This window comes from Bubalus bubalis, chromosome 24 (genome assembly GCF_019923935.1).
Source record: "Bubalus bubalis isolate 160015118507 breed Murrah chromosome 24, NDDB_SH_1, whole genome shotgun sequence".
Classification (NCBI taxonomy): Eukaryota; Metazoa; Chordata; class Mammalia; order Artiodactyla; family Bovidae; genus Bubalus; species Bubalus bubalis.
Window position 1 is genome coordinate 21156437 of NC_059180.1, and position 26499 is coordinate 21182935.

The 26499-nt window shown below is 45.6% G+C and overlaps 1 protein-coding gene across 2 annotated transcripts in view; it reads left to right on the plus strand.

Moving 5' to 3' along the window:
- Positions 1 to 26499, plus strand: part of COG7 (component of oligomeric golgi complex 7) — an 87049-nt gene that overhangs the window by 47922 nt on the left and 12628 nt on the right. The window contains exons 11-15 of one of the 2 annotated variants that reach the window (XM_025275600.3): positions 253 to 318; positions 9863 to 10049; positions 11559 to 11699; positions 17537 to 17620; positions 21784 to 21898. In XM_025275600.3, the coding sequence (XP_025131385.3) occupies positions 253 to 318; positions 9863 to 10049; positions 11559 to 11699; positions 17537 to 17620; positions 21784 to 21898 (593 nt within the window). The remainder of the gene's footprint in view (positions 1 to 252; positions 319 to 9862; positions 10050 to 11558; positions 11700 to 17536; positions 17621 to 21783; positions 21899 to 26499) is intronic. The other variant, XM_044935592.2, reaches the window with a different exon arrangement.

Consider the following 26499-nt stretch of genomic DNA (forward strand, 5'->3'; position numbering starts at 1 on the left):
AGAAGGAAATGGCAACCCAGTCCAGTATCCTTGCCTGGGAAATCCCATGGACAGAGGAGTCTGGCAGGCCTCCAGTCCATGGGGTTGTGAGGAGTCTGACACGCTGAGCTCAAAGGATTAACTGCTTTCCCATAACCCAGCACACAACCAAAAGGGTTGAATAGTTAGAATTTTTATGAATGAGACAATGTTTGTCCTGTGAATGTCAGCATTCCAGATGCTTAAACTTGAAGTGCTTTTTGTTTTGTTTAGGATAATAGCCACCTGTGGAGAGCTCTTAAGGCAATGTGGGGACTTTGAGCAGCAGCTGGCAAACAGGTAGGAGGGGCCTGGGGGTGGGTCCCCGGGCCCAGGTTTAGGGAAGAACTTGATTGAATTCACAGCACAGTCTGACGCCTCAGCGCTCCAGGGCTCTCTGTGCCTAGGATACGAGGTGTCAGTCTTGTCACCATTCAGCATTTATTGAGCATCTAAAAGGAGCAAGGCCTGCTTGGCAGCAGGCACGTAATTTTAGTTAGATATCAAAGTCTCAGCCTAATTGAGGAAAACAGTACATGCTATCTCCAAATTATCAGTGGGCTGGGTTCCTGCTGCATATGTGAGTCAATTATTGGAAATTGAAATAAATTTTGCCATAGAAATGGTGTTCAAAGCAGTGGTGAAGTCCCCTTGGCCAACCTACAGAATCGGGCTGAACCGGGCCAGCCTGCCGTCTGGGTTCTGCCCCAGGATTCTGTGTTGCAAAGTGGGTGTGTGGCAGTGAGGATTTCTGGGGTGGGGTCTGGAAGGTCCCTTCTGTCCCTTTCTCTATTCTGATACCTGCCCCGAAGGGACCCCTCAGAGGGCTCCAGCTGCCCAGATGCTCTTGTTTTTTTCTTTCCGCAGAATCTCATTGCCTCAGTGTAGCTGGGTTCTCTGTTCTGCAGGAGTTCAGGGGAAGAAGTCTGAACTCAGGTGGTGTGAGGGCCTAGCATCTGTCCCTTCCCCTCTTTCTAGGATAATTCTTCATTGTCCTAAAGTCATCTCTGCAAGAGGGACTTTCTGGCAGTGGTACAAAGTGAAAAGCAAGCCAAGACCTCGGACCGGGTGGACGGTAGGGGCGACTGCTGGGGAAGGAGGTCAGACCGCCCTTGGGGTCAGGGCCCTGAGCTGGTCATTTCTTCTTCTCACCACTTTTGGTCTTCTTTCATTTCTGACCCCATGGATTGCCTTCAAGTCGCAAGACTTTTCATGATGGTTCTCATTATGGGGAAAGTCTTGCTAGGGATGGGTGGTGGGGTGGGGTGGAATGAGCAGCTATTGCGGTTCATGACTCCCAAACAGCCCAGCACAGAGGTTATGTGGCTTCCTGGAACAAATAAAACCAGGACATCACAGGCATACAATGGAGTGTGTGTAAATAATATAAATGATGACGTGAACGTGCCCTTCCTCCCTACTCCCTGTACACACACTTACGCTCACATTCATATGCAGGTGTGTATACACACACGGAGGAGGCAGTGGCACCCCACTCCAGTACTCTTGCCTGGAAAATCCCATGGACGGAGGGGCCTGGTAGGCTGCAGTCCATGGGGTCTCGAAGAGTCGAACACGACTGAGCGACTTCACTTTCACTTTTCACTTTCATGCATTGGAGAAGGAAATGGCAGCCCGCTCCAGTGTTCTTGCCTGGAGAATCCCAGGGACAGGGGAGCCTGGTGAGCTGCCATCTATGGGGTTGCACAGGTCGGACACGACTGAAGTGACTTAGCAGCATACACACACACACATACACACGGTGAAGGGAGCCTACGGTGGAGGGTAATTAGGTCTGGGTTCACAAAGGGCCTGTACAAAAATGTGAACAGTTTACATTTACATGTTTAAAAGAAAAACATGTAGCTTATTATTTTCTTAATTATGGTAGTAATTACATCCTGGCTCCAACTCATTGCACAAATTAAAAGTTCACAAGTATACAAAGTAAAAACTGAAAATCTCTTCACCTTGAAAATTCTTCAGAAGAAACAGTTACAGCCCTCCACCCCTGTCACATTTGTTGAGCTCTGACATTAAGAACCTCATCGAGTTAACTCATCAGTCATCCCAGGGGGCGCAAAAAGATAGGTATGCTTCTTATCCCCATTTTTACACATGAAGAGACATTGAGGCATAGAATTTGGCACAGGTAATAGCTTCTTTTAGAAAAAATTAATTATTTTTGGCTGTGCTGGGTCTTCGTGGCTCTGCGGGTTTTTCTCTAGCTGTGGCAAGTGGGGGCTCCTCTCTAGTTGCAGTGCTCAGGCTTCTCATTGCGGTGGCTTTTTTTGTTGCGGGGCATGGGCTCTGGAGCACAGGCTTAATAGTTGTGGCGTATGGGCTTAGTTGTTTTGTCGTATATGGGATCTTCTTGAATCAGGGATCAAATCCGTGTCTCCTGCATTGGTGGGCGGATTCTTTACCACTGAGCCACCAGGGAAGCTGCAGTAATAGCTTTTTAAGTAAAAGAAATTATTTGTTGAAAGAGCTGTGTCTGAGGTGATGCAAGTAAGAGGCGGTGTTTGAACGGGGATGTCAGCTGAGTCATCCTGAGTGCATGTCACACCCGCACCGTCCTTCCTCAGAGATGGGTGTCCATCCTTAGACTTGTGTTTCTCTGCGTGCATATCAGAAGTCTTACCATATCAGAACATACAGGCTTGCCTTAATCTTTTAATGAAGATGAGTATTACATTCTAAAGGGCAAGGAAGGATCTGGTTAAGAAGATGCATTGGGCATTCATAGATAGATAAAGAGCAAGCTCCTGTAACTGCACCCCAGTGATGCTGAGTGCCTGGCCTGAGCTCTCTGGTGTGATGAGAACAGATTGAATGTATCCAGGGGAGCCTTTTTAAGAGGTGGCGTCATTCTGGAAGCACTGAGCCTGGTAAGGGAAACGAGTAACAGCCACCTCTATTCCAATCAGGGAGCCCAAGTGTATGGCCGCTGCCTGTAAAGCTTATCTTATCTCCTCATCAATTTCACCTGCAGAGCCCAGACTATTTGACAAGGATCATTTTGTGACTTACGGGCTGAGTGAAGCAAGGCTGAGTTGGGTGTCACCCGAGGGATTTCTCTTGAACTCGGGCGACATGCAGGGAGGTTGCCGTGGCTTCTCTATACTTTTATGGTGCCCACTACCGATTTTTGGCACAGTGGCATTTTCACTGGGACACGGCTTTAGTAGGGCAGTTCAGTGGGGTGATGAGGTTTGGAGAATCCAGAATAAATGTACACATTTCCCTGGCTGAGGTGTGGGCAGCAGCTTTTCAAGAAAAGGAGATGCGTTGAGGAAGTAGGTGGAATTGGGATGTTCGTCCCTCCCTCCTTATCATGTGTGGACTTAACTGCCTTCTCCTGGCACGGCAGGTAGCCCAGCACTGGCACATCCTGGGCTTTCCTGTTAATCTCTGAGCTTCCGGGCAGGCTCTGTTGTATTTAATCATCTGAAAGCACCTAGCTTAGGGCCCATCACAACATGAGAAAATGTTTCTTTTTTAAAAAAATGTATTTGTTTTTGACTTCACTGGGTGTTTGTTGCTGTGCAAGGTCTTTCTCCAGTTGTGGAGAATGTGGGGCTTCTCTTGTTGCAGAGCATGGACCCTAGGGCACTGGGCTCTCTAGTTATGGCCAGCAGGCTTCCACTCCATGGCATGTGGAATCTTCCTGGGTCAGGGATTGAACCCATGTCTCCTACACTGGCAGGTGGATTCTTTTTTTTTTTTTTTAAATTTTATTTTTAAACTTTACAAAATTGTATTAGTTTTGCCAAATATCAAAATGAATCCACCACAGGTATACATGTGTTCCCCATCCTGAACCCTCCTCCCTCCTCCCTCCCCATACCATCCCTCTGGGTCGTCCCAGTGCACTAGCCCCAAACATCCAGTATCGTGCATCGAACCTGGACTGCCAACTCGTTTCATACATGATATTATACATGTTTCAATGCCATTCTCCCAAATCTTCCCGCCCTCTCCCTCTCCCACAGCGTCCATAAGACTGTTCTATACAACAGTGTCTCTTTTGCTGTCTCGTACACAGGGTTATTGTTACCATCTTTCTAAATTCCATATATATGCGTTAGTATACTGTATTGGTGTTTTTCTTTCTGGCTTACTTCACTCTGTATAATAGGCTCCAGTTTCATCCACCTCATTAGAACTGATTCAAATGTATTTTTTTTAATGGCTGAGTAATACTCCATTGTGTATATGTACCACAGCTTTCTTATCCATTCATCTGCTGATGGACATCTAGGTTGCTTCCATGTCCTGGCTATTATAAACAGTGCTGCGATGAACATTGGGGTACACGTGTCTCTTTCCCTTCTGGTTTCCTCAGTGTGTATGCCCAGCAGTGGGATTGCTGGGTCATAAGGCAGTTCTATTTCCAGTTTTTTAAGGAATCTCCACACTGTTCTCCATAGTGGCTGTACTAGTTTGCATTCCCACCAACAGTGGAAGAGGGTTCCCTTTTCTCCACACCCTCTCCAGCACTTACTGCTTGTAGACTTTTGGATCGCAGCCATTCTGACTGGTGTGAAATGGTACCTCATAGTGGTTTTGATTTGCATTTCTCTGATAATGAGTGATGTTGAGCATCTTTTCATGTGTTTGTTAGCCATCTGTATGTCTTCTTTGGAGAAATGTCTATTTAGTTCTTTGGCCCATTTTTTGATTGGGTCATTTATTTTTCTGGAGTTGAGCTGTAGGAGTTGCTTGTATATTTTTGAGATTAGTTGTTTGTCAGTTGCTTCATTTGCTATTATTCTCTCCCATTCTGAAGGCTGTCTTTTCACCTTGCTAATAGTTTCCTTTGATGTGCAGAAGCTTTTATGTTTAATTAGGTCCCATTTGTTTATTTTTGCTTTTATTTCCAATATTCTGGGAGGTGGGTCATAGAGGATCCTGCTGTGATGTATGTCAGAGAGTGTTTTGCCTATGTTCTCCTCTAGGAGTTTTATAGTTTCTGGTCTTACGTTTAGATTTTTAATCCATTTTGAGTTTATTTTTGTGTATGGTGTTAGAAAGTGTTCTAGTTTCATTCTTTTACAAGTGGTTGACCAGATTTCCCAGCACCACTTGTTAAAGAGATTGTCTTTAATCCATTGTATATTCTTGCCTCCTTTGTCAAAGATAAGGTGTCCATATGTGCGTGGATTTATCTCTGGGCTTTCTATTTTGTTCCATTGATTTATATTTCTGTCTTTATGCCAGTACCGTACTGTCTTGATAACTGTGGCTTTGTGGCAGGTGGATTCTTAACCACTGGACCACCAGGGAAGTCTGAAAATGTTTCTTAATGAATGAGGAAATCAAGTTTTCATTTTTGCATTGTTTGGTTCACAATGCTGGGAAATACATATAACAGGACATCAAAGTCTAATGATGAGATCATCTCATGGTGACTGGTTGACGTGGAGGCTAGGGAAGAATGCCGTTATTTCCTTAGGGCTGGAGCTGTGTTTATTCCAACATTTAAAAATATTGGATTTGGTTTTTATTGTAGAGCACACTATTCAGACATTTTAAACTGTTATCTGTAATATTCGAAACATTCCCGGTGTAACTTCTTTTCTTCAATTTGGATGGCAGAATGATGCCACTTGCTAGCTGCCTGAGACTGAAACATGAACTGCAGTAACCCTGAGAAGGAGAGCTCACTTCCTGGAGGGAAGAGATGAAAGCTCAGCTCTCAACTCTCTGCTCACCAAATCCAGGGCCACGGGTCTTTCACAGAATAATTATGGAACACCTGTTCTGTGCCCAGCACTGTGCTTTTGTTGTTCAGCGCTCAGTCTTGTCCTACTCTTTGCGACCCCATGGACTGCAGCATGCCAGGCTCCCCTGTCCTTCACCGTCTCCTGGAGCTTGCTCAAACTCATATCCATTGAGTCGGTGATGCCATCCAACCATCTCATCCTCTGTTGTCCCCTTCTCCTCCTGCCGTCAATCTTTTCCAGAACCAGGATCTTTTCTAATGAATCTGCTCTTCCCATCAGGTGGCCAAAGTATTGGAGCTTCAGCTTCAGCATCAGTCCTTCCAATGAATATTCAGGACTGATTTCCTTTAGGATTGACTGATCTGTTCTCCTTGTAGTCCAAGGGACTCTCAAGAGTCTTCTCCAACACCGCAGTTCAAAAGCATCAATTCTTTGATGCTCAGCCTTCTTTGTCAGTATATAACTACTGGAAAACCCATAGCATTGATTGTACGGACCTTTGTCGGTAAAATAATGTCTCTGCTTTTTAATATGCTAAGTTTGTCATAGTTTTTCTTCTTTTAATTTCATGGCTGCAGTCACCATCTGCAGTGTCTTTGGAGCCAAATAAAATCAAGTCTATCACTGTTTCCATTGTTTCCACATCTGTTTGCCATGAAGTGATACTGGGTGCCATGATCTTGGTTTTTTGAATGCTGAGTTTTAAGCCAGCTTTTTCACTCTCCTCTTTCACTTTAATCAAGAGGCTCCTCAGTTCCTCTTCACTTTCTGCCATAAGGGTGATGTCATCTGTGTATCTGGGTTATTGATATTTCTCCCTGCAATCTTGATTCCAGCTTGTGCTTCATCCAGCCCGGCATTTTGCATGATGTACTCTGCATAGAAGTTAAATAAGCAACGTGACAATATATAGCCTTGATGTACTCTTTTCCCAATTTGGAACAGGTCCATTGTTCCATGTCCGGTTCTAACTGTTGCTTCTTGACCTGGATACACATTTGGCATGAGACAGGTAAGGTAGTCAGGTATTCCCAGCTCTTTAAGAATTTTCCAGTTTGTTGTGATCCACACAGTCAAAGGCTTTAGTGTAGTCGATGAAACATAAGTAGATGTTTTTCTGAAATTCTTTTGCTTTTTCTATGATCCAGTAGATGTTGGCAATTTGATCTCTGGTTCCTCGGCCTTTTCTAAATCCAGCTTGAACATCTGTCTGAAAGTTCTTGGTTGCCGTACTGTTGAAGCCTTGCTTGGAGAATTTTGAGCATTATTTTGCTAGTGTGTGAGATGAGTGCAGTTGTGCGGTAGTTTGAACATTCTTTGGCATTGCCTTTTTTGGGATTGGATTTAAAACTGACTTTTTCCAGCCCTGTGGCCATTGCTGAATTTTCCAAATTTGCTGGCATATTGAATGCAGCACCTTCACAGCATCATCTTTCAGGATTTGAAATAGCTCAGCTGGAATTTCATCACCTCCACTATCTTGTTTGTAGTGGTGCTTCCTAAGGCCCACTTGACTTCACATTCCAGGATGTCTGGCTCTAGGTGAGTGATCACACCATCGTGATCATCTGAGTCATGAAGATCTTTTTTGTATAGTTCTTCTGTGTATTTTTGCCACCTCTTCTTAATATCTTCTGCTTCTGTTAGGTCCCTACCGTTTCTGTCCTTTATCGAGCCCATCTTTGCATGAAATGTTCCCTTGGTATCTCTAATTTTCTTGAAGAGATCTCTAGTCTTTCCCATTCTACAGTTTTTTCCTCTGTTTCTTTTCATTGATCACTGAGGAAGGCTTTCTTACCTCTCCTTGCTATTCTTTGGAACTCTGCATTCAAATGGGTATATCTTTCCTTTTCTCCTTTGCTTTTCACTTCTTTTCTTTTCACAGCCATTTGTAAGGCCTCCTCAGACAGCCATTTTGCTTTTTTGCATTTCTTTTTCTTGGGGATGGCCTTGATCCCTGTCTCCTGTATAGTGTTACGAACCTCCGTCCATAGTTCATCAGGCAGTCTGTCTATCAGATCTAGTCCCTTAAATCTATTACTCACTTCCACTGTATAATCATAAGGGATTTGATTTAGGTCATACCTGAATGGTCTAGTGGTTTTCCCTACTTTCTTCAATTTAAGTCTGAATTTGGCAATAAAGAGTTCATGATCTGAGCCTCAGTCAGCTCCCAGTCTTGTTTTTTCTGACTGTATAGAGCTTCTCCATCTGCGACTGCAAAGAATATAATCAATCTGATTTTGGTGTTGACCATCTGGTGATGTCCGTGTGTAGAGTCATCTCTTGTGTTGTTGGAAGAGGGTGTTTGCTGTGACCAGTATGTTCTCTTGGCAAAACTCTGTTGGCCTTTGCCCTGCTTCATTTTGTACTCCAAGAGCAAAGTTATCTATTACTTCCTACTTTTGCATTCCAGTCCCCTGTGATTAAAAGGACATCTTTTTTTAGTGTTAGTTCTAGAAGGTCTTGTAGGTCTTCATAGAACCATTCAACTTCAGCTTCTTCAGCATTACTGATCAGGGCATAGACTTGGATTACTATGATATTGAATGGCTTGCTTTGGAAATGGACAGAGGTTGTTCTGTTGTTTTTGAGACTGTACCCAAGTACTGCATTTCAGACTCTTTTGTTGACTGTGAGGGCTCCTCCATTTCTTCTAAGGGATTCTTGCCCATGGTGGTAGACATAACTACTCGGCTAAGTGCTGGGAATTCAGAGATGAACACTTGGTGTGTTTCAGCCTCACCATCTGATGAAGAGGAATGGGACAGCATGTGCTAAATGTGTAAGAGGTGAGAGGCTGGTGAGGTCAGAGGACTGAGGCCTGAGGGGTACGATTCGGCACAGGAGAGCAGTCCCTATAGAAGGGGTAGGATCTTTCCAGGGGCACCAGGGAGGGGAGAGCATTTCAGATCACAGCAGCATGTGAGCAAGACATGCAAGGGCCTGAAGTATGGTGTGTGGGCTGAGCTGGGGGCGGTTGGCATGGGAATGGGAATGTCTGTAAGCATATAGGGGCTCCAGTGATGGAGGGCCCTGGGTGCCATGCCAGACGTGTTTTGTTTTATCTTGTGGGACACTGGCAGGTCTTTGGGGGAAAGATAAAATCAGATTTGCATTTAGAAAAGATCATCCCAGTAACCCTCAGAGGACAGATTAAATGAAGCAAGGAAGGGACGGCCACTGTGATCCAGACTTGAAAGTAAGGCAGTGGCAGGGACAGGCCACGGTTCCATAGAAGAAAGACCCGGCCAGAATGACCTGTGGGCATAAGAGACGGGGAAAACTGACTTGACCTTAATGGCAGAGGCAGGTAGCTGCTTGTGTCAGCTCTGGCTCCTGAGGCGGATCCTGTCCCCAGCATTTGTTTGCAGATTTAGGCATTTCTTGATGAAGTCATGGGATTTGTTTTTGAAGAAGTAAGTGCCTGAAAGCTGCCATGTCCAACTTCCATGTCCATTCAGGAGGAATGGAGCAAAGGTTTTCAGCGTCCATTAAGGGAGGTCATCTTCAGTAGAGACAGAGAGTCTACTCCCCAAGCCATGCTAGAGGTTGATCATCCCATAGAACCTCCCAGCAGGCTTTGTTCCTTCTCAGGAAAGCGCCAGCCTCGCTCAATATGTCTCTCTAAACTGCAGAGTAAGCTTTATGGTGCTGGTAACCACAAGCAGTGCACAAGCCCAGTGTGTATGAGAGTGTGAGTCCTGTGGGTAGAGTTGTGCAGGGAGCTCCAGGGACGAGCTGTCCCACTGCCAAGTCTAGTGCCTCTGTGACCATCGGACTGGTGGCTCCCTTGGCTTTGAACGTTCCAAAGAGATGCTCACAGAGCTCATATGTAGGAAGTGCAAAGTGTTCCGGATTGCAGTGAATTGACAGCTGCCCTGAGGCTGGGCGTCGTATTAGGACGACGGCAGATTCTGTTCGAGTGTGTTAAAACAGGAAATGAAAACGTCTGGTGTTCATCGTGCACCTGACGTCCAGCTCCCTCCCGAAGGATGAATGGCATCTGTGTGCCTCATGAGGAGGTCCTGGGATTCAGGGAGGAGCGTGAATGCTCCAGGAAGGAAGTTCCATACACATGGCTCAGGGCATAATGGCCATCACTTTCATTACAGGATTTTGTCCACAGCTGGGAAGTATCTCTCTGACTCCTTCAGCCCTCGGAGCCTGACCGGTTTTCAAGATAGCATCTTGACAGACAAGAAGAGCTCTGCCAAGAACCCATGGCAAGAATATAATTATCTCCAGAAAGATAGCCCTGCCGAATATGGCAGTTTAATGGAAATACTTTATACCCTCAAGGTATGAGACCAGACTGATGGCATTCTTGCGCTTTTGAAAGGTTTTCCCTTGTCACTCACCCTTTCCCTAACCTGGCTGCTCTGCCCGCTGTGTGTGGGCCCTGAGCTGTGGCAAAGCCTGCTCCCATGTCTCTGTCTCAGTTATGTTGGGGTTTTAAGAGGCCGAGCAACTAAACCGGAGTCGAACCAACTGAAGCACAGTTGTAGGAGTCAGATTAACGGAGCTTTCTTGCTGAAAGATAGGTTGGAGAATGCGGCTCTAGATCTGTAGCCAAATGAGCTTGCCATTCTTCCCCCAGAGTTAACTTGTCAGCAGGGTGGGCTGAGCTGGACAGCCCTGGACCCCCACACAGGGACAGAAGCTGGGAAGGTGGCCCCCAACCCAGCAGCCAGGGGAGGAGCAACGGTAGAGAGACGCCGGGCACGAGCACCCCCTCCCCCAGTGCAAGCTTCCCCATGTGGCAGCACAAGGGCGTGGGAATCAGTGTTAGATCTGTTTGTCTGCCATAAAACTGACCTTGACTTTGAGCTTTGGGCCCCCTTGGGGTCCAGTGGCAGAGCACCCTCCCGACAAATGGAATGAGCCATAGGCTCCCTGAGAATGACCTGAGGTTCTTAGCGGTCCATGGCATCCTTTCCAGAAACTTCCTCCCCACCACCCCCAGTCTGATTTGAATCTCAGTCTCTTGGTGATAAGTAGAGGAGATAGTACTGTTCCCAGAGCACCAAATTCAATCTGAAATTATCTGTTTGGGCCTCGCACTCTGGAGGTGAGCGCACAGTGGCCCTCAGGATGTGTCTGAGGCGTCAGCGTTGCCCGCGAAGGGTCTCCCCCACCCCTCTGCACCTTGACCCACTACCTGGCTGCGTTTGAGCTTGACAAACACTTCTCAGAGCCATTCTGCAAGTTCGCTCACCCATGCTCTGTGATTAGGTTAAAGCAGCTCCATTTATCTTTATTGCTGATCTGATTTATGTCTGTTTGTCGTAATCGGTTCACTAATAATAGCAAAACGAAGGTTACATTTTCCACCTCTGTATTTTCTCAGGCTATTTGGAATACCTTGGGACTCACACGGGGAGGGGGTGCATGCTCTGGTGTACGGCCGAGAGTAATTGACTTGACCTCCCTGGGAATCCGGGCTCTGCCCGTCACTCTTGTTTCTACTTGACACGTCTCATCATTTTTTTCCCTTTCTTCTGTACCCCCGAGGGACAGTCACAGGTTAATTTTTCGTAAACTGTCACTCCATGAGCTGATATTAGCTTAAGTGCATCAGAATCACCTGGAAAGTGAATGAACAATATCCAGACTTGGTGGTTCAAGCAAATCTTGGGTGTCTGTGACTCAGCGTGTCCCCAGGGGGTCCCGAGCACAGCCAGGATCGGAAACCATCGCTGTCAAGAACCCTCTTGCTGTTTTCCTTTCAGTGGCTTTTCAAAACGTTTAGCTCATCCCTTGCTTACATTCAGGGCCTAACAGCCTGCCTTCTGCATTTTCTTGTCTTAGGAAAAAGGGTCGAGTAACCACCACCTGCTGTCTGCGTCGCGATCGGCTCTGACTCGGCTTAACCAGCAGGCGCACCAGCTGGCTTTCGATTCAGTCTTCCTGCGCATCAAACAGCAGCTGCTCCTCATTCCCAAGATGGATGTGAGTTTCCCACCAACCAGCCAACGCTCCCTCTCACCTGCTATGCCGGACCTATCTTCCCTTTCCCGAGCCTTAGGAGGGGCCCACTTTGACTCTCCTGGGCTAGAAGCCTCACTGCAGAGTCACTGTTCCCTTATAATTCATTGTTTAGCATGACTGTCTTGTGTGTGTATATATATATATATATATATTTTTTTTTTTTTTTCTGTTCCCAAACAATTTATTCTTCTTAAGGGTTACATAACAGATCATCACTAACCCCTGCCAAGGGGCTGTCTCATCTTAATAGTAGTCACTGCGATGCTGTGGTTTCAGATTGTTTTTTGGGATTATTCCTCTTGCTTGATTAACTTTCACCATTTGGAGAAGCTTACCTGTGGCCTCTCAGGGGGAAGCAAGGGAGCTTATGTGCCATTGGATAGGCTAGGGCTGGTCAGAGGAGCTGGCTGTCTGGTGAGGTCGAGTTGTTCTCATGCCAGGTGTTTGTGGAGACTTCATTCTGGAACTTACCCAGGAGAGTGTCTTACCGGATGTGGTCTGGTGTTTTTGAGGGGAGTTTGAAGGGTAATGCTCTTTTCTATCTTTGATACACTTGCTGTTTGGTTATTCTTGGAATGCCTTCCTCCCTTTTCTCTTCTCTACTTGTCCTTATTACTTTTCAAGGAATTGCCCCTCAGTCCTCTATTTTCTCTACTGGCTCTTGACTTTCTCTGGGTCCAGATCTCAGGTTTCCTTTCAGGTTTCTGAGACAGTCCACTGATTAATTTTTCTTATGGACTTCTCAAGTCTATTTGGATTTGGCTTTTTTATCATTCTTCTTTGTTCTCTTTTTGGAGATTAGGATTTTTTAAAAGGTAATTTAGGGGGGGACTTCCCTGATGGCTAAGACTCCTCACTCCCTTTGCAAGGGGCCTGGGTTTGATCCCTGGTGAGGGAATTAGATCCTACATGCTGCACCTCAGACCTGGCACAGCCAAAATAAATAATGAATGAAAGAAAGAGAGAAAGATAGTTTTTTGGGAAGGACCCATTTATGGGCTTTTGCTTACCAGTAGATCCTTTGCTTTCTGCTGTCCCCTGGAAAATATACTAGATCGGGAGCTGAGGGCCACTCACTCATTCACTGTACGATTTGGTCAAGTCTTGTGCAGAATGCCATGAGATCTTCTCTAACCAGATCTTACATTGCTACCATGGGAGGGGCGGGCTTGCGCGTCGGGTTGGTGGTGTGCTGGCTATTGCTGTCACATCCTGGCGGAAGTGATGTCACCATAGCTACACCCAGACAGCCGTGTGTGGTCTTGCTGCATCACGTGGCTGAGGCTGTCAGAGCATCTCCTTATCCTTACAATGGGGATACAGTGATGCTCATCATATGAATATGTGAAGATTAAGTGAGGTTTCGCATATGATAGAATTTAGCACAGTCCCATCACAGAGTAGTTGCTGAATAAGTAGTGGTTTTCTTTTTTTCTGTGATTATCAATTTTTAAGAGTAATGATAGTTTTTAAACATAAAAATTACTCATTTTTCAGAAATTCAAACAATACAGGAAAGTACAAGGAATAAAACCAATAAACCCCTTCAGGGTACCTCCATCCAGAAATCATCAAGCCAGACACATCTTCCCATCTGTTCACATACTGAGGGCTGGGTGGGCATTGATAGATAGATGGTCCACAGGAAGAAGTGGAATTGTACTACTCATGCTGACTTTTTTAACAAATCAAATGTGTGCAACATAGATTTTATTTGACTTTAGAAAACAAAGATAAATGAACCAAAGGAATGGTTGAACTTGAGATAATAGTTTCTTCACCATGAAAGATATCAGTTCCCAGAAGATCTCCGCAAGATCAAGAAAGATTACAAAAACTCCTGATAGATGGAGTCACTGTTTTTGTTAGTCACGTTTCCATTTTAGATAGATACTAGCATTGATTCTGGAGAAGGCAATGGCACCCCACTCCAGTACTCTTGCCTGGGAAATCCCATGGACGGAGGAGCCTGGTAGGCTGCAGTCCACGGGGCTGCTAAGAGTCGGACACGACTGAGCGACTTCACTTTCACTTTTCACTTTCATGCATTGGAGAAGGCAATGGCAACCCACTCCAGTGTTCTTGCCTGGAGAATCCCAGGGACGGGGGAGCCTGGTTTGCTGCTGTCTATAGGGTCGCACAGAGTCAGACACGACTGAAGAGACTTAGCAGCAGCAGCAGCATTGATTCACTTGCCCTGAAAGCCGATGGGATTAGCATTCCTTCCGTCTCTCATCTCCCTTCCCCAACCTCCCAGGTTTGGTTGTTTTTTTGTTTTGGTTGTTTTTATCATTTTTATTTTGTCAGAGGTTAAAAATCTCGGCCTCCTGTTCTGAAGCCTCAGTTCTGCCAGTTACCTAGTCTTCGCCACTGAGCCGGGCTGGGTGCCTCCACCGTCCTTTCCCCTCTACTTCTGCATTCCACGCTCATTGTTCTGCCCTGTCCTCTGTTGCCTGATCTCACCTTCTCATTCAGGCCTCACTGCAAGGGCTCGGGCGCTGGGACGGACGCAGGCAGCTCTGGAGATTAGGGGGAATTCTCCCAGTGCGCCCGCAAGAAAGCACACAATGCAAAGGCAAACACTTTCGGCCTTAAGGATTTGAAAATGAAACCCTGGCCATTAAATGTTTGTTTTTAATGTTTGCTGGTAAATTGTGTTGCCCTTGTCCATTACAAGAATATAAACCAACACCATATTCCCTTTCAAGATAGGCTGTTGAAGTTTACTTTCGTTACCTGGTTAGAAAAGCCCCTTTGAAGGAAATTTTGAGTTGAAAAATAATCTGCACAATTTCCTTATTGACCTCTTCGGGTCCACCCCTTCTGCCCACTGTTTCAGGCCCTCCCACATCAGTCCACCCCGTCTCGCCCTTATTCCCAAGTACTTTTCCACTCTGGCTCTTCTTCCCCTCCACCCTCACCTTAGCCACCCTCCTCCTCTGTGAAGCCCTCCCAGGGCCTGCAGCCCGTGGTGCTTTTCCTTTAGATGCTGTGCCCTTTCCCCATGACTCAGCCCTGGCTCCTGGCCGCCCCCGTCTCTGCCCGCCCTGGCCTTCACCACCTCTGCTCCCTCACTGAGCCCCTCTTTGCCAAGACTCTACCACCAGGTTGCACGGTTGCTTCTTTCTAAATCCGTCTCCATCTGTTTCCATGGCCACTGCCCTGGTTTGGGTTCTTGTCGTCTCTGAATTGTTTCTTGAGCCTCTCCACCCACAGTCCTTCTGAGATTTGCTGCATCAGTCTTGATAAAGCATCGCTCTGATTTTGTCTCTGCACATTCAGATCCCTTCCCTGGCTCCTCACAGTCAATGTGATCGTCTATTTTTAAAAACTTTTTATTATGGGAAAATTCCCTACATATATGCAAGAGTAGAGGGAAGAGTGTAATAAACTGTGCGTCTTCATCACCCTGCTTTGACACTGACCAACTCTTGGCTGTCCTGTGTCATATATACCTCCTTATCTAAAATAAGAGCTCTAGGGACTGCCCTGGTGGCACAGTGGATAAGAATCCACCTGCCAGTGCAGGGGACACGGGTGTGATCCCTGGTCCGGGAAGATCCCACATGCCACAGGGCGATGAAGCCCGTGTGCCACAGCTGCTGAGCCCGTGCTCTGGACCCTGTGCTCTGCAACAAGAGAAACCCCCTCAGTGAGAAGCCTGCACTCCACAACACAGAATAGCCCCTGCGTGCCACAACCGGAGAAAGCAAAGTAACAAGGACCCAGCGTAGCCAAAAATAAATAAATAGAACTCTCAAAATAATCACAATACCATGCTGCTGCTGCTGCTGCTAAGTCGCTTCAGTCGTGTCCGACTCTGTGCGACCCCAGAGACAGCAGCCCACCAGGCTCCGCCGTGCCTGGGATTCTCCAGGCAAGAACACTGCAGTGGGTTGCCATTTCCTTCTCCAATGCATGAAAGTGAAAAGTGAAAGTGAAGTCGCTCAGTTGTGTCCGAGTCTTCACGACCCCATGGACTGCAGCCTACCAGGCTCCTCCGTCCATGGGATTTTCCAGGCAAGAGTACTGGAGTGGGGTGCCATTGCCTTCTCCATAAGCACCCCTAAAAAGAAAATTAAAAATAATTCCTTAATGTCATCAATTAATGTTCAAATTTCTGATTGTTTTATAAATGTCATGATTTGAATCAGGATCCAGACTAGCTCCGCACATTGGTGGGTATGTCTTTTATATCTCTTTTGAGATGTAACAGGTTACCTTCCCATCTCTCTCTCCTTCCCTTCCTCCTTCCCTGCCTCTTTCTCTTTTCTCTCGCTCTCGTTTCCCCTTTTCTTAGCCTGGTGTTCACACTGTGCATTCTCCTTCCAGCCTCTCTTCTGTGCACCTCATGCGTCCTCTGGCCAGCCCTTTCTCTAGCCACCTTGGGCTCCTGTTCCTCTGAACTCTTATTGTATAAAATCAACATCCACCACTGAGAACTCCTGAAGTGGAAGCCTGTGTGTGTGTGTGTGTGTGTGTGTAGGTGTAGGGGGTCTAGGCTAGGAATGTGTCAGGGGGTCTCGATTCCCTAGGGAGAGCAAGAACCAAGATCAGCTGTTTCTTTGTCTCTCCCTACAAAGCCTGGCACAGCACAGACTCAGTGTGCGTGTCTGATCCATGTGTCCCTCCCTGTGGGGTGGGAGTTAACTGAAAAAAAGTAGGTATTTTGAAATGAAAGGATTCTCAGAAAAGAACAAGAAGTTTAGAAAACTATAGGGGCAGGGCTGGGGAAGAAAAGACTTTGTCTAGAGCAGGCAAATTAAGAGCTGAGTTGGTGCTCAAGAGCGTGGGGAGGAGGGCTGCAGCTTGGCCTGGGCCGGGAGCCCAGGGGCGGACATGGTCACGCCATTCCCGGAAAGCTACTTAGAGGATCAAGCAACCAGATCGGTCTCAGGTGGCTGCAGAGAGCAGCTACCATGTGACCTCAGGAGTCCCTCCAGGAGTCCAGCCAGCAAGGGCCTTGCTTTCCAGGCTGGCTCTAGGGAGACTCGGGTAAGAATTAAGAAGCTAGACTTCTGTGTGAAGGTGTGCTGGGCTGACCTCTGTAACCACGTGTGTACCATAACTGGCCTCACTCTATAGGGGAGCCCAGGAAGGTTCCACAGTGACGTCGTGGTTCCACTAAATGACAAAAGGAGACATGTCAGTGCTGCAGGTCTCCAGACGGGGGGTCAGGAGAGGATAGTGGGGCTGCCGGTGGGGTCTGGAGCATCCTTCTCATCCCTTTCCCACTGAGTTCTGAGTCAGCTGAGACCTAGATCCAGGAAGCAGGTGGATCAAAAGCAGCAGCTTTACCTTATTGGCAGCAGTATTGGTGAACACAGTTCCCGCGACCAGACAGGGCTTCCGACTCACATATGGTCTCTGGGGAGGGTTTTAGCAGGGGTCCTTGTCTCTGCAGAGTGCAGGCTGATGACCCCAGAGTTAGTGAGGCTACCTATGCCCGGCAGAGAAACCCAGAACAAGAATAACCAGCTCTTTCTCTCACCTTCCAAGAAAGGGGAAGAGAGTATCGGTTCCCATTGAATAGTTGAGTTGGGAAGGTGGGACTTCCTGCTTTGTAGATTTCTATGGATCAGAAAGGATGCAGAGAGAGAGAAAGAATTGCCTTCTCTGTGGCGGGCTTCCCGGTGATGACTGGAGGAAGAGAAACTCCTGCTCTGCCACGTGGCAATGACACCAGAGGCCAGCTCTGAGCAGAGACAGCGCCTGCGGTGGGTGCCGCGTTCTTCCTGTTCTTTCCCTTGCTGCCTGGGTGCTGTGACCCTGACTACTTCCTCTCCTTCCTCCCCTAGAGCTGGAACACTGCTGGCATTGGAGAAACCCTGACCGATGACCTGCCCACCTTCAGTCTCACCCCGCTTGAGTACATCAGCAACGTAAGAACCTCTGCACACTTTGCTCTGTGCTGATCACAGCATCTGAGACCGTGTCGTGTCTGACCCTTCCACGTGCAGTGGTCCTGGCTGCCCTGGTGCTGTCTGGACCTGTGCTTTGGGACAGTCTCCATCCATAGCCAGGAGTTTAAGGAAATGCAGCTGACTTCCTTAAGTCAGCTGATGAAACACATGTGGATTTTGGAGCCGAACACATTCCTGCCCCTGCCCCATCCCTCTCAATGTGAGATGTGGCCAAAACCTGAGGGCTTCAAAGTGCGAGTCCAGTAGGACCGGGGTCCCCAACCTTTAGGATCTAGTGCTTAATGATCTGAGGTAGAGCTGATGTAATAATAGGGGTAAAATACACAATAAATGTAATGCACTTGAATTATTCCCAAATCACACCCCCAGCCATGGGAAAATTGTCTTCCATGAAACTGGTCCCTGGAGCCAAAGATGTGGGAGACCACTGCAGCAGGAGATTCAGAACTTGGGAAGATGGGAAGCATCATGGTCAAATTCTTCATGTCTTTTCAGAAGAACAGTGTATCATAGTTGTGCGTTCAAATCCAAAAAAACATGTAGTGAGCACGTACCTTATACCAGGCCTGTGTGCTCATGCTTAATTTCATAGCAGCAGGTACATCTCTTCCCTGGTAGCTCAGAAGGTGAAGAATCTGCCTGCAGTATGGGAGACCTGGGTTTGATCCCCTTGGTTGGGAAGATCCCCTGGAGGACAGAATGGCTACCCACTCCAGTATTCTTGCTTGGAGAATTCCATGGACACAGGAGCCTGTCCATGGGGTCGCAAAGAGTTGGACACAACTGAGCGACTAATACTTCCACTTTCAAGTAAATCTCTACAAGAATTTTAGTTATACAGGCTTAATGTTAACAAAGAGCAGAATGAGCCTTGCGGGGGAACAGGGGCACCTCAAGGCCTTTGCCCCTTCACCTTTCACCCTTGGGAGCTGATTGTCTCCCAGACATCTGCGTGTGGCCTCTCCTTTATTGCCCTTCCTGCAGTCCAGCTCCATTGTTTCTAAATGTCAGTGAACCTAAGAAATACCGTGCGGGAGCAGCAGATCCCAATCATGTCTTCCCCATACTGTGGGAGAGTTCTGTGATTTTTCAGGGGTGATTTTGAGGTGGGTGATCTCTGCCATGAGCATTCACTTTAGGACCCACCCCTTTGTAAGTCATGACTACTGAAAAGATGGGAAAGAATTTTAAAAGTAAACACGGTACAGTTAGAGGAGGCCTGTGTGATCCCACTGGTGAGTAGCAAAGAGGATGGCCTTCCACAGTCTGTTCACTGAGCAGTGCCATTGTCCACAGGGCAGTTGTTTTCCTCTGTTTTCAGGGCATCGTCCAATATTCTGGACTGAGGGAGCTGAAAATGTGAGTTGGTCTTTACAACCAACGAGAAGACTCTCATTTTTAGGATTGAGATTTGTGTGGCGGTGGTGGTTTCGTCGCTAAGTCATGCCCGACTCCTGTGACCCAGTGGACAGTAGCCTGCCAGGCTCCTCTGTCCATGGGATTCTCCAGGCAAGAATACTGGAGTGGGTTGCCATTTCCTTCTCCAGACTTGTGTGTTGCACTGTAAATTGACTCCAGAAATGATGTTGCTTTCCAGAAGGGACTCGAAAGGTTTTTCAAATTGACTTTTTAAAAATTATTTGTTTATCATTTTTGGTCCTGCTGGATCTTTGCTGCTATGCTTGGGCTTTCTCTAGATGCAGTGGCTTCCCCTGTGGTGGAGCACAGGCTCTAGAGTGTGAGGGCTTCAGAAGTTGAGGCGCACAAGTTTCGTTGCCCTGAGGCACGTGGGATCTTCCCAGACCAGGGATCGAACCGGTGTTCCCCTGCATTGGCAGGCGGATTCTTAACCACCGGACCACCAGGGAAGTCCTAGACCGAGGTTTGTCTTCACAACAACTTAGTGAGCCGGTTGGTGGCAGCCATGTTTTCACATCAGCAGCACCGAGGCTCTGGGGGATGGGAGTCGGGTGGGGAAGCCATTTATCCAGTGGCTGCTCTCTTAGGATGCCAGGATGCTGTATGTGTGTCTCACACAGGATTAATTTCATCCTTGCCACAGCCCTTTGAAGTAAGTGTGAGATCACCCTCATTTCAGAGATGATGAAACCAGGGCCCCGGCTGGTAAAGTAAGGTGCCCAACGTCACACAGTGGGAGAATCAGAACTCAAGCCCTTGTCCTCTGATCACAGAGCTTTTCATGTTTCCTGAGTCACTGTGCTTACCTAGACAGGATATTGACGAGTATTTATTGAATATGTGAGAATAATAGACAAACCTCTAGAGGTCTGATGAGAAGCATCTTTTCCCACATTGATTTCCAAAAAATAAACGTAGAACTCCCAAGAGAAACCTGGTGTCATGGAATCTCTCTAGGAATCACAGTGATTCCCACAATCTGAGGCCCATTAATTGAAGTTCGAGGTGTCAGATGATTGAATACTTGTACCTGACACTTTGCCTTGTTGGTGGATGCCCTCACCCACACAGAACTGTGTGAGCATTATGAGGGGATGAAACAGAACGTCCTTGGGAAAAATGAAACGGCATAGATGCAAGGCATAATGATGGCGATTCTTTATTTCAAGTAAAACTGGCTACAGGTGAAAGAGGTACCAAGTACAGGAATATGCCTGTGATCTCTGCACATGGTAGGTATTCAGGAAGTACTGGCTGAGTGGAACTGAAATGAAGACATTCTAACCCTAAAAGTCAGCATCCTTCTCTTCCCCCAGCCTTGGGGAAAACGATGATTTTGTCACCATTTCAAGCTGCAATGTACAGTGGCTGTGGTTATTAGCCACGTACGCGGCCACTTGTCTAGTTTGAGTGAAAGATTGTGTTAAGTAAATGAAAGGAAAAGGTGCTGATGTCATTTATTTTACCATCTGCGTATGTACTTCTTTAAAAGGAGACCAAACTAACAATTTCTTATTAGCACAATGGGCTGCATTAAAAGTTTGGAAATGAAGGCATTAATCTGGGCTGTAGACTCTTTTGGGAGTCTGCCTTAAGTTCTGGACACCTGCCATGGTGTATGTAAGGCCAGATTGAGAAGATCTTTCTCAGATAGTCCTGGGACGTTAGCTGGCAGAATCAGTATCAACTCTTAAGTGGGAATGAATGTATAGAATCAATCTGAAGCCAAAAAAAAAAAAGCAACAACAGGCTCCAGTACTTTGTAAAGAAAATATATATTTTATATTATATAATATATATATAATATATATTATATAAATATATATTAATATGTAAATTATATATCTATTTATAAATTATATATAAATATATATTATAAATATATATATTATATATGTGTATTAAAGAAAATGTATATTCAGGCTATTGTCATAACCTGAAAATCAATCTCATTTTGGAACGAAACATATACTTGGCTCATGCTTACCTTTACTTTGTCCTAAACAGTTGTGAGTTGTAATAGAAATACTTGTCAAAAACGTATCCATGATGACACACATGACTAATCCTGAGTTGCTTTATGGCTCATCTCTAATGTCTTGTAATCCTACCTTTGCAATTCCTCACCAACCAAGAAAGTTTATTTTCTAGAGTTTGTGTTATGAAAACATACAATTTTCCCTCCAAATTAACTTATAAACTGCTTCCCCAACCCCCCCCCCCCCCCAACAAAACTCCTTCCTTCACCAGCTTCAGGAACCTGGAAGGAAGAGACCCAGATCCAAATCCAAAAGACACGACTGAAATTCTTGCTTGACCGTGCACTTGTTGACATTAGCATCTTACCGGCTTTTCATCCATGAACAGTAATAATAACATATTTACACAAGCGCTTTACATTTTACAAAGCACTCTGGTAATCCATTACTCATTTGAGGTAGAGCTCACATTGAATGCATTCCAGAAATATTGAGGCCATTAGTGAGAAGGATGAATCTATGATCTACATGCAAACTGGCAGTGGTTTTATTTTTCAGACGTTGCCTAACCCATATTACCACACACTGGACAGATCAGGCCTGGGGCAGCCAACAGGTCTCGCAGTTTTGTCTGCCCACTGTCTGCCTTCTCATGAACGTCCTGCATGTGATCGTTACACGCATGCGTCAGCGCCGGGCTGACAGCGCTGTCTTTTGTTTCAGATCGGGCAGTATATCATGTCCCTCCCCCTGAACCTGGAGCCGTTCGTGACTCAGGAGGACTCAGCCTTAGAGCTGGCCTTGCATGCCGGGAAGCTGCCATTTCCTCCTGAGCAAGGTGAGAGAGACGTGCGGGACAGGGAGCAGCGGGCTGGGATATGATCGCAGTCTCCTTGCGGCCTCACCCGCATCACACACATGTCCTTCACACTCCCAGTGAAATAGGTGTGAGAGTGCACAGGAGTGACTGGGAGAGATTGGGGTTTTCTTATTGTACCCGCCGAGGGACTTCTGCAGGATGGAGTGTGTAAGGGAAGGCTCACTGTGCAGGGTGTCTCTGGGTGAACCCCCCAGTGCCCTCAGTGGGAAGGTGGTGGCAGGTGGGCCTGGGCTCATAGGCATTCACTGATGACAGAAGGGAGCTCACAGGGCGGGGGGTTCGCTAGGTGTGCTCTTTCTGCTCCCCCTCTCTGTGGGCCACGTGCGGAGTAAAGTGGACCCTTGTAAGAACAGTTCTTGTCAGAACAAAAACCAACTCTCCAGCACAGAGGTTTGCATTTCCTGTCCAATTGCCTCTGACTGCAGCAAGCTCCCAACTCCCCAAGGCTCCTGGGTCTATAAACTGACAAGGTAAAAATACAACACATGGACACGTTTCCTTTTCCTCATTCTCTTGGCCTGACAGATTTGAACAGGGGCCACGTACTCTCTGATCAGAAATCATCTTCTCTCTAAATTGGGCACGATAGGCCTCCCTCTTTAAGGCTGAACAGACAGGAAAAAAGAATCACTTGGTGTATAAAGGATTCAGCAGCTCAAGAGAAGGCACCACGCTGAAAATAAAATCACATTGAAAGATTATAAATTAAGGGTTGCTAAAAGGGATCTCATGTAAATGCAGATTAAAAAAAAAGATGACTGTGTCACTGTTAGAAGAAGTTGAATCAAATCAGAAGATAATAAATAGGACTAAATGATTCTTGGTGTGGGTAACAGGTGGATTCCATCGTGAACCCGTAGTAGCCAGTGCCCTGGTGTGTCCAGTGCCCTGGTGTGTCCAGTACCCTGGTGTGTCCAGTAGCGCAGTGCCGATGTAGGTAAAGAAGAAGCCGACAGACGTGTAATGGCAAAACCACATGAGTACTGAGCAAACCTCGTGCCTCTCATTTAGGCTTTCACAGGAAGATTAATGAGAAAAGAGAAATTGTTCCGTATAATCAGTGCATTTGACTGAATCAATACATCAAGCTTTTTATCCCACAGAGAATTAGGATTGTTCTCAAATTTCCACAAACTGTTTGTAAAAAGTAATACAAATAAAATCTGTAAGTTTCATAAGATTATAAATGTTGATGATACTTATGTAATTTTTTGGCTGCAGCACCTGACATGTGAGATCTTAGTTCCCTGACCAGGGATTGAACCCAGGCTCCCTGCAGTGGAAGCACGGAGGCTTCACCACTGGACCACCAGGGAAGTCCCTGATACTCATATAATTTTTGAAGAAAAGAATAATTCTGTTTAAAATTCAGATTTAAAATGTGAAACCTGCTAAGCTAATCTATGAGTGAGATTAATTAATCTTAGGGATAAGGAAGAGAAGACTTTGAAATGAAAGAAATTGTAAAAAATATAAATGGTAAGCTGGAAAAAATAGCAACATATATGATAGATGATGGTTATATCCTCATTTTATAAAAGTTCTTATGAATCAGTAAGAAAAAAGTGAACACCCACAGAAAAATAAGTAAGTAACCTGAAGGCATTCCAATAAGCTAAAACATATAAAGAAATGTTTAACCTCAGTAATTCTCAAAGAGCTGCAAATGAAAGTAACATGGTTCATTTTTTATAACCTATCAAATTGACTGCATTTACATCCATATAGTTTAAGTGTTTATTTAATATTTGGCAAGGTGGAGGAAAACAGTTTAAATTATACAGTTTGAATTCCTGAAGGACTATTTAACATAAGATCAAAGGCCTTAGAAATGTGTATACCTTTTAGATCAGGAATTCTGCTATATAAGTGTGCTAATAAAATAATCACGAGTATAACTCTATAAATGTATGTCCCACCATTGTTTATAAAAGCAAGAAAGAAAAATAAATGTGAAACTGTAGAAATTTTGATTAGAAATTTTTGGTATATCCATATAACTAAATGCTATACAACCATTAACGCATTCAGTTCAGTTCAGTCTCTCAGTCATGTCCGACTCTTTGCGGCCCCATGGACTGCAGCTTGCCAGGCTTCCCTGTCCATCACCAACTCCCGCAGCTTGCTCAAACTCATGTCCATTGAATCGGTGACGCCATCCAACCATCTCATCCTCTATCGTCCCCTTCTCCTCCTGCCTTCCATCTTTCCCAGCATCAGGGTCTTTTCCAAGGAGTCAGTTCTTCGCATCAGGTGGCCAAAGTATTGAAGCTTCAGCTTCAGCATCAGTCCTTCCAATGAATATTCAGGACTGATTTCCTTTAGAATTGACTGATCTCCTTGGAGTCCAAGAGAGTCTCAAGAGTCTTCTCCAAAACCACAGTTCAAAAGCATAAATTCTTCAGCGCTCAGCTTTCTTTGTGATCCAACACTCACATCCATACATGACTACTGGAAAAACCATAACTTGGACCATATGGACCTTTGTTGGCAAAATAATGTCTTTGCTTTTTGATATGCTGTCTAGGTTTGTCATAGCCTTTCTTCCAAGGAGCAAGTGTCTGTTAATTTCATGGCTGCAGTCACCGTCTGCAATGGTTTTGGAGCCCCCCAAAAATAATCTGTCACTGTTGCCATTGTTTCCCCATCTATTTACCATGAGGTGATGGGACCAGATGCCATGATGTTAGTTTTTTGAATGTTGAGTTTTAAGCCAGCTTTTTTGCTCTCCTCTTTCACTTTCATCAGGAGGGTCTTCAGTTCCTCTTCTCTTTCTGCCATAAGGATGGTGTCATCTGCATATCTGAGGTTATTGATATTTCTCCCAGCGGTCTTGATTCCACCTTGTGCTTCATCCAGCCCAGCATTTTGCATGATGTACTCTGCATATAAGTTAAATAAACAGGGTGACAATACACAGCCTTAACATAGTCCTTTTCCAATTTGGAACCAGTCGGTTGTTCCATGTCCAGTTCTAACTGTTGCTTCTTGACCTGCATACAGATTTCTCAAGAGGAAAGTCAGGTGGTCTGCTATTCCCATCTCTTTAAGAATTTTCCAGACTTTGTTGTGATCCACACAAAGGCTTTGGCATAGTCAATAGAGCAGAAGTAGATGTTTTTCTGGAACTCTCTTGCTTTTTCAGGGATCCAGCGGATGTTGGGAATTTGATTTCTGGTTCTTCTGCCTTTTCTAAATACAGCTTGAACATCTGGAAGTTCTCGGTTCATGTACTGCTGAAGCCTCACTTGGAGAATTTTCTATTTTCTAGAAAATAGAAAATTTCTAATTTTCATAACTTTGCTAGTCTGTGAGATGAGTGCAATTGTGCGGTAGTTTGAACAGTCTTTGACATTGCCTTTCTTTGGGACTGGAATGAAAACTGACCTTTTTCAGTCCTGTGGCCACTGCTGAGTTTTCCAAGTTTGCTGGCATATTGAGTGCAGCACTTTCACAGCGTCATCTTTTAGGATTTGAAATAGCTCAGCTGGAATTCTGTCTCCTCCACTAGCTTTGTTTGTAGTGATGCTTCCTAAGGCCCACTTAACTTTGCATTTCAGGATGTCTGGCTCTAGGTGAGTGATCACACCATCATGGTTATCTGAGTCATGAAGATCTTTTTTGTATAGTTCTTCTGTGTATTCTTGCCACCTCTTCTTAATATCTTCTGCATCTGTTAGGTCCCTATGCTTTGTCATTTATTGTGCCCATCTTTGCATGAAAAGTTCCCTTGGTATCTCTAATTTTCTTGAGGAGATCTCTAGTCTTTCCCATTCTATTGTCTTCCTCTGTTTCTTTGCACTGATCACTGAGGAAGGCTTTCTTATCTCTCCTTGCTGTTCTTTGGAACTCTGCATTCAGATGGGTATATCTTTCCTTTTCTCCTTTGCCTTTCACTTCTCTTCTTTTCTCAGCTATTTGTAAGGCCTCCTCAGACAACCATTTTGCCTTTTTGCATTTCTTTTTCTTGGGGATGTTCTTGATCACTGCCTCCTGTATAAGGTCATGAGTCTCTGTCCATAGTTCCTCAGGCACTCTATCAGATCCCTTGAATCTATTTGTCACTTCCACTGTATAATCATAAGGGATTTGATTTAGGTCATACCTGAATGGTCTAGTGGTTTTCCCTACTTTCTTCAATTTAAGTCTGAATTTGGCAATAAGGAGTTCATGGTCTGAGCCACAGTCAGCTCCTGGTCTTGTTTTTGCTGACTGTATAGAGCTTCTCCAGCTTTGGCTGCAAAGAATATAATCAATCTGATTTCGGTGTCGACCATCTGGTAATGTCCACATGTAGAGTCGTCTCTTGTGGTCCTGGAAAAGGATGTTTGCTATGACCAGTTTGTTCTCTTGGCAAAACACTGTTAGCCTTTGCCCTGCTTCATTTTGTACTCCAAGGCCAAACTTGGCTGTTACTCCAGGTATCTCTTGACTTCCTTCTTTTACATTCCAGTCCCCTGTGATGAAAAGGACATCTTTTTTTGGTGTTAGTTCTAGAATGTTGTGTGGGTCATCATAAAACCATTCAACTTCAGCTTCTTCGGCATTAGTGGTTGGGG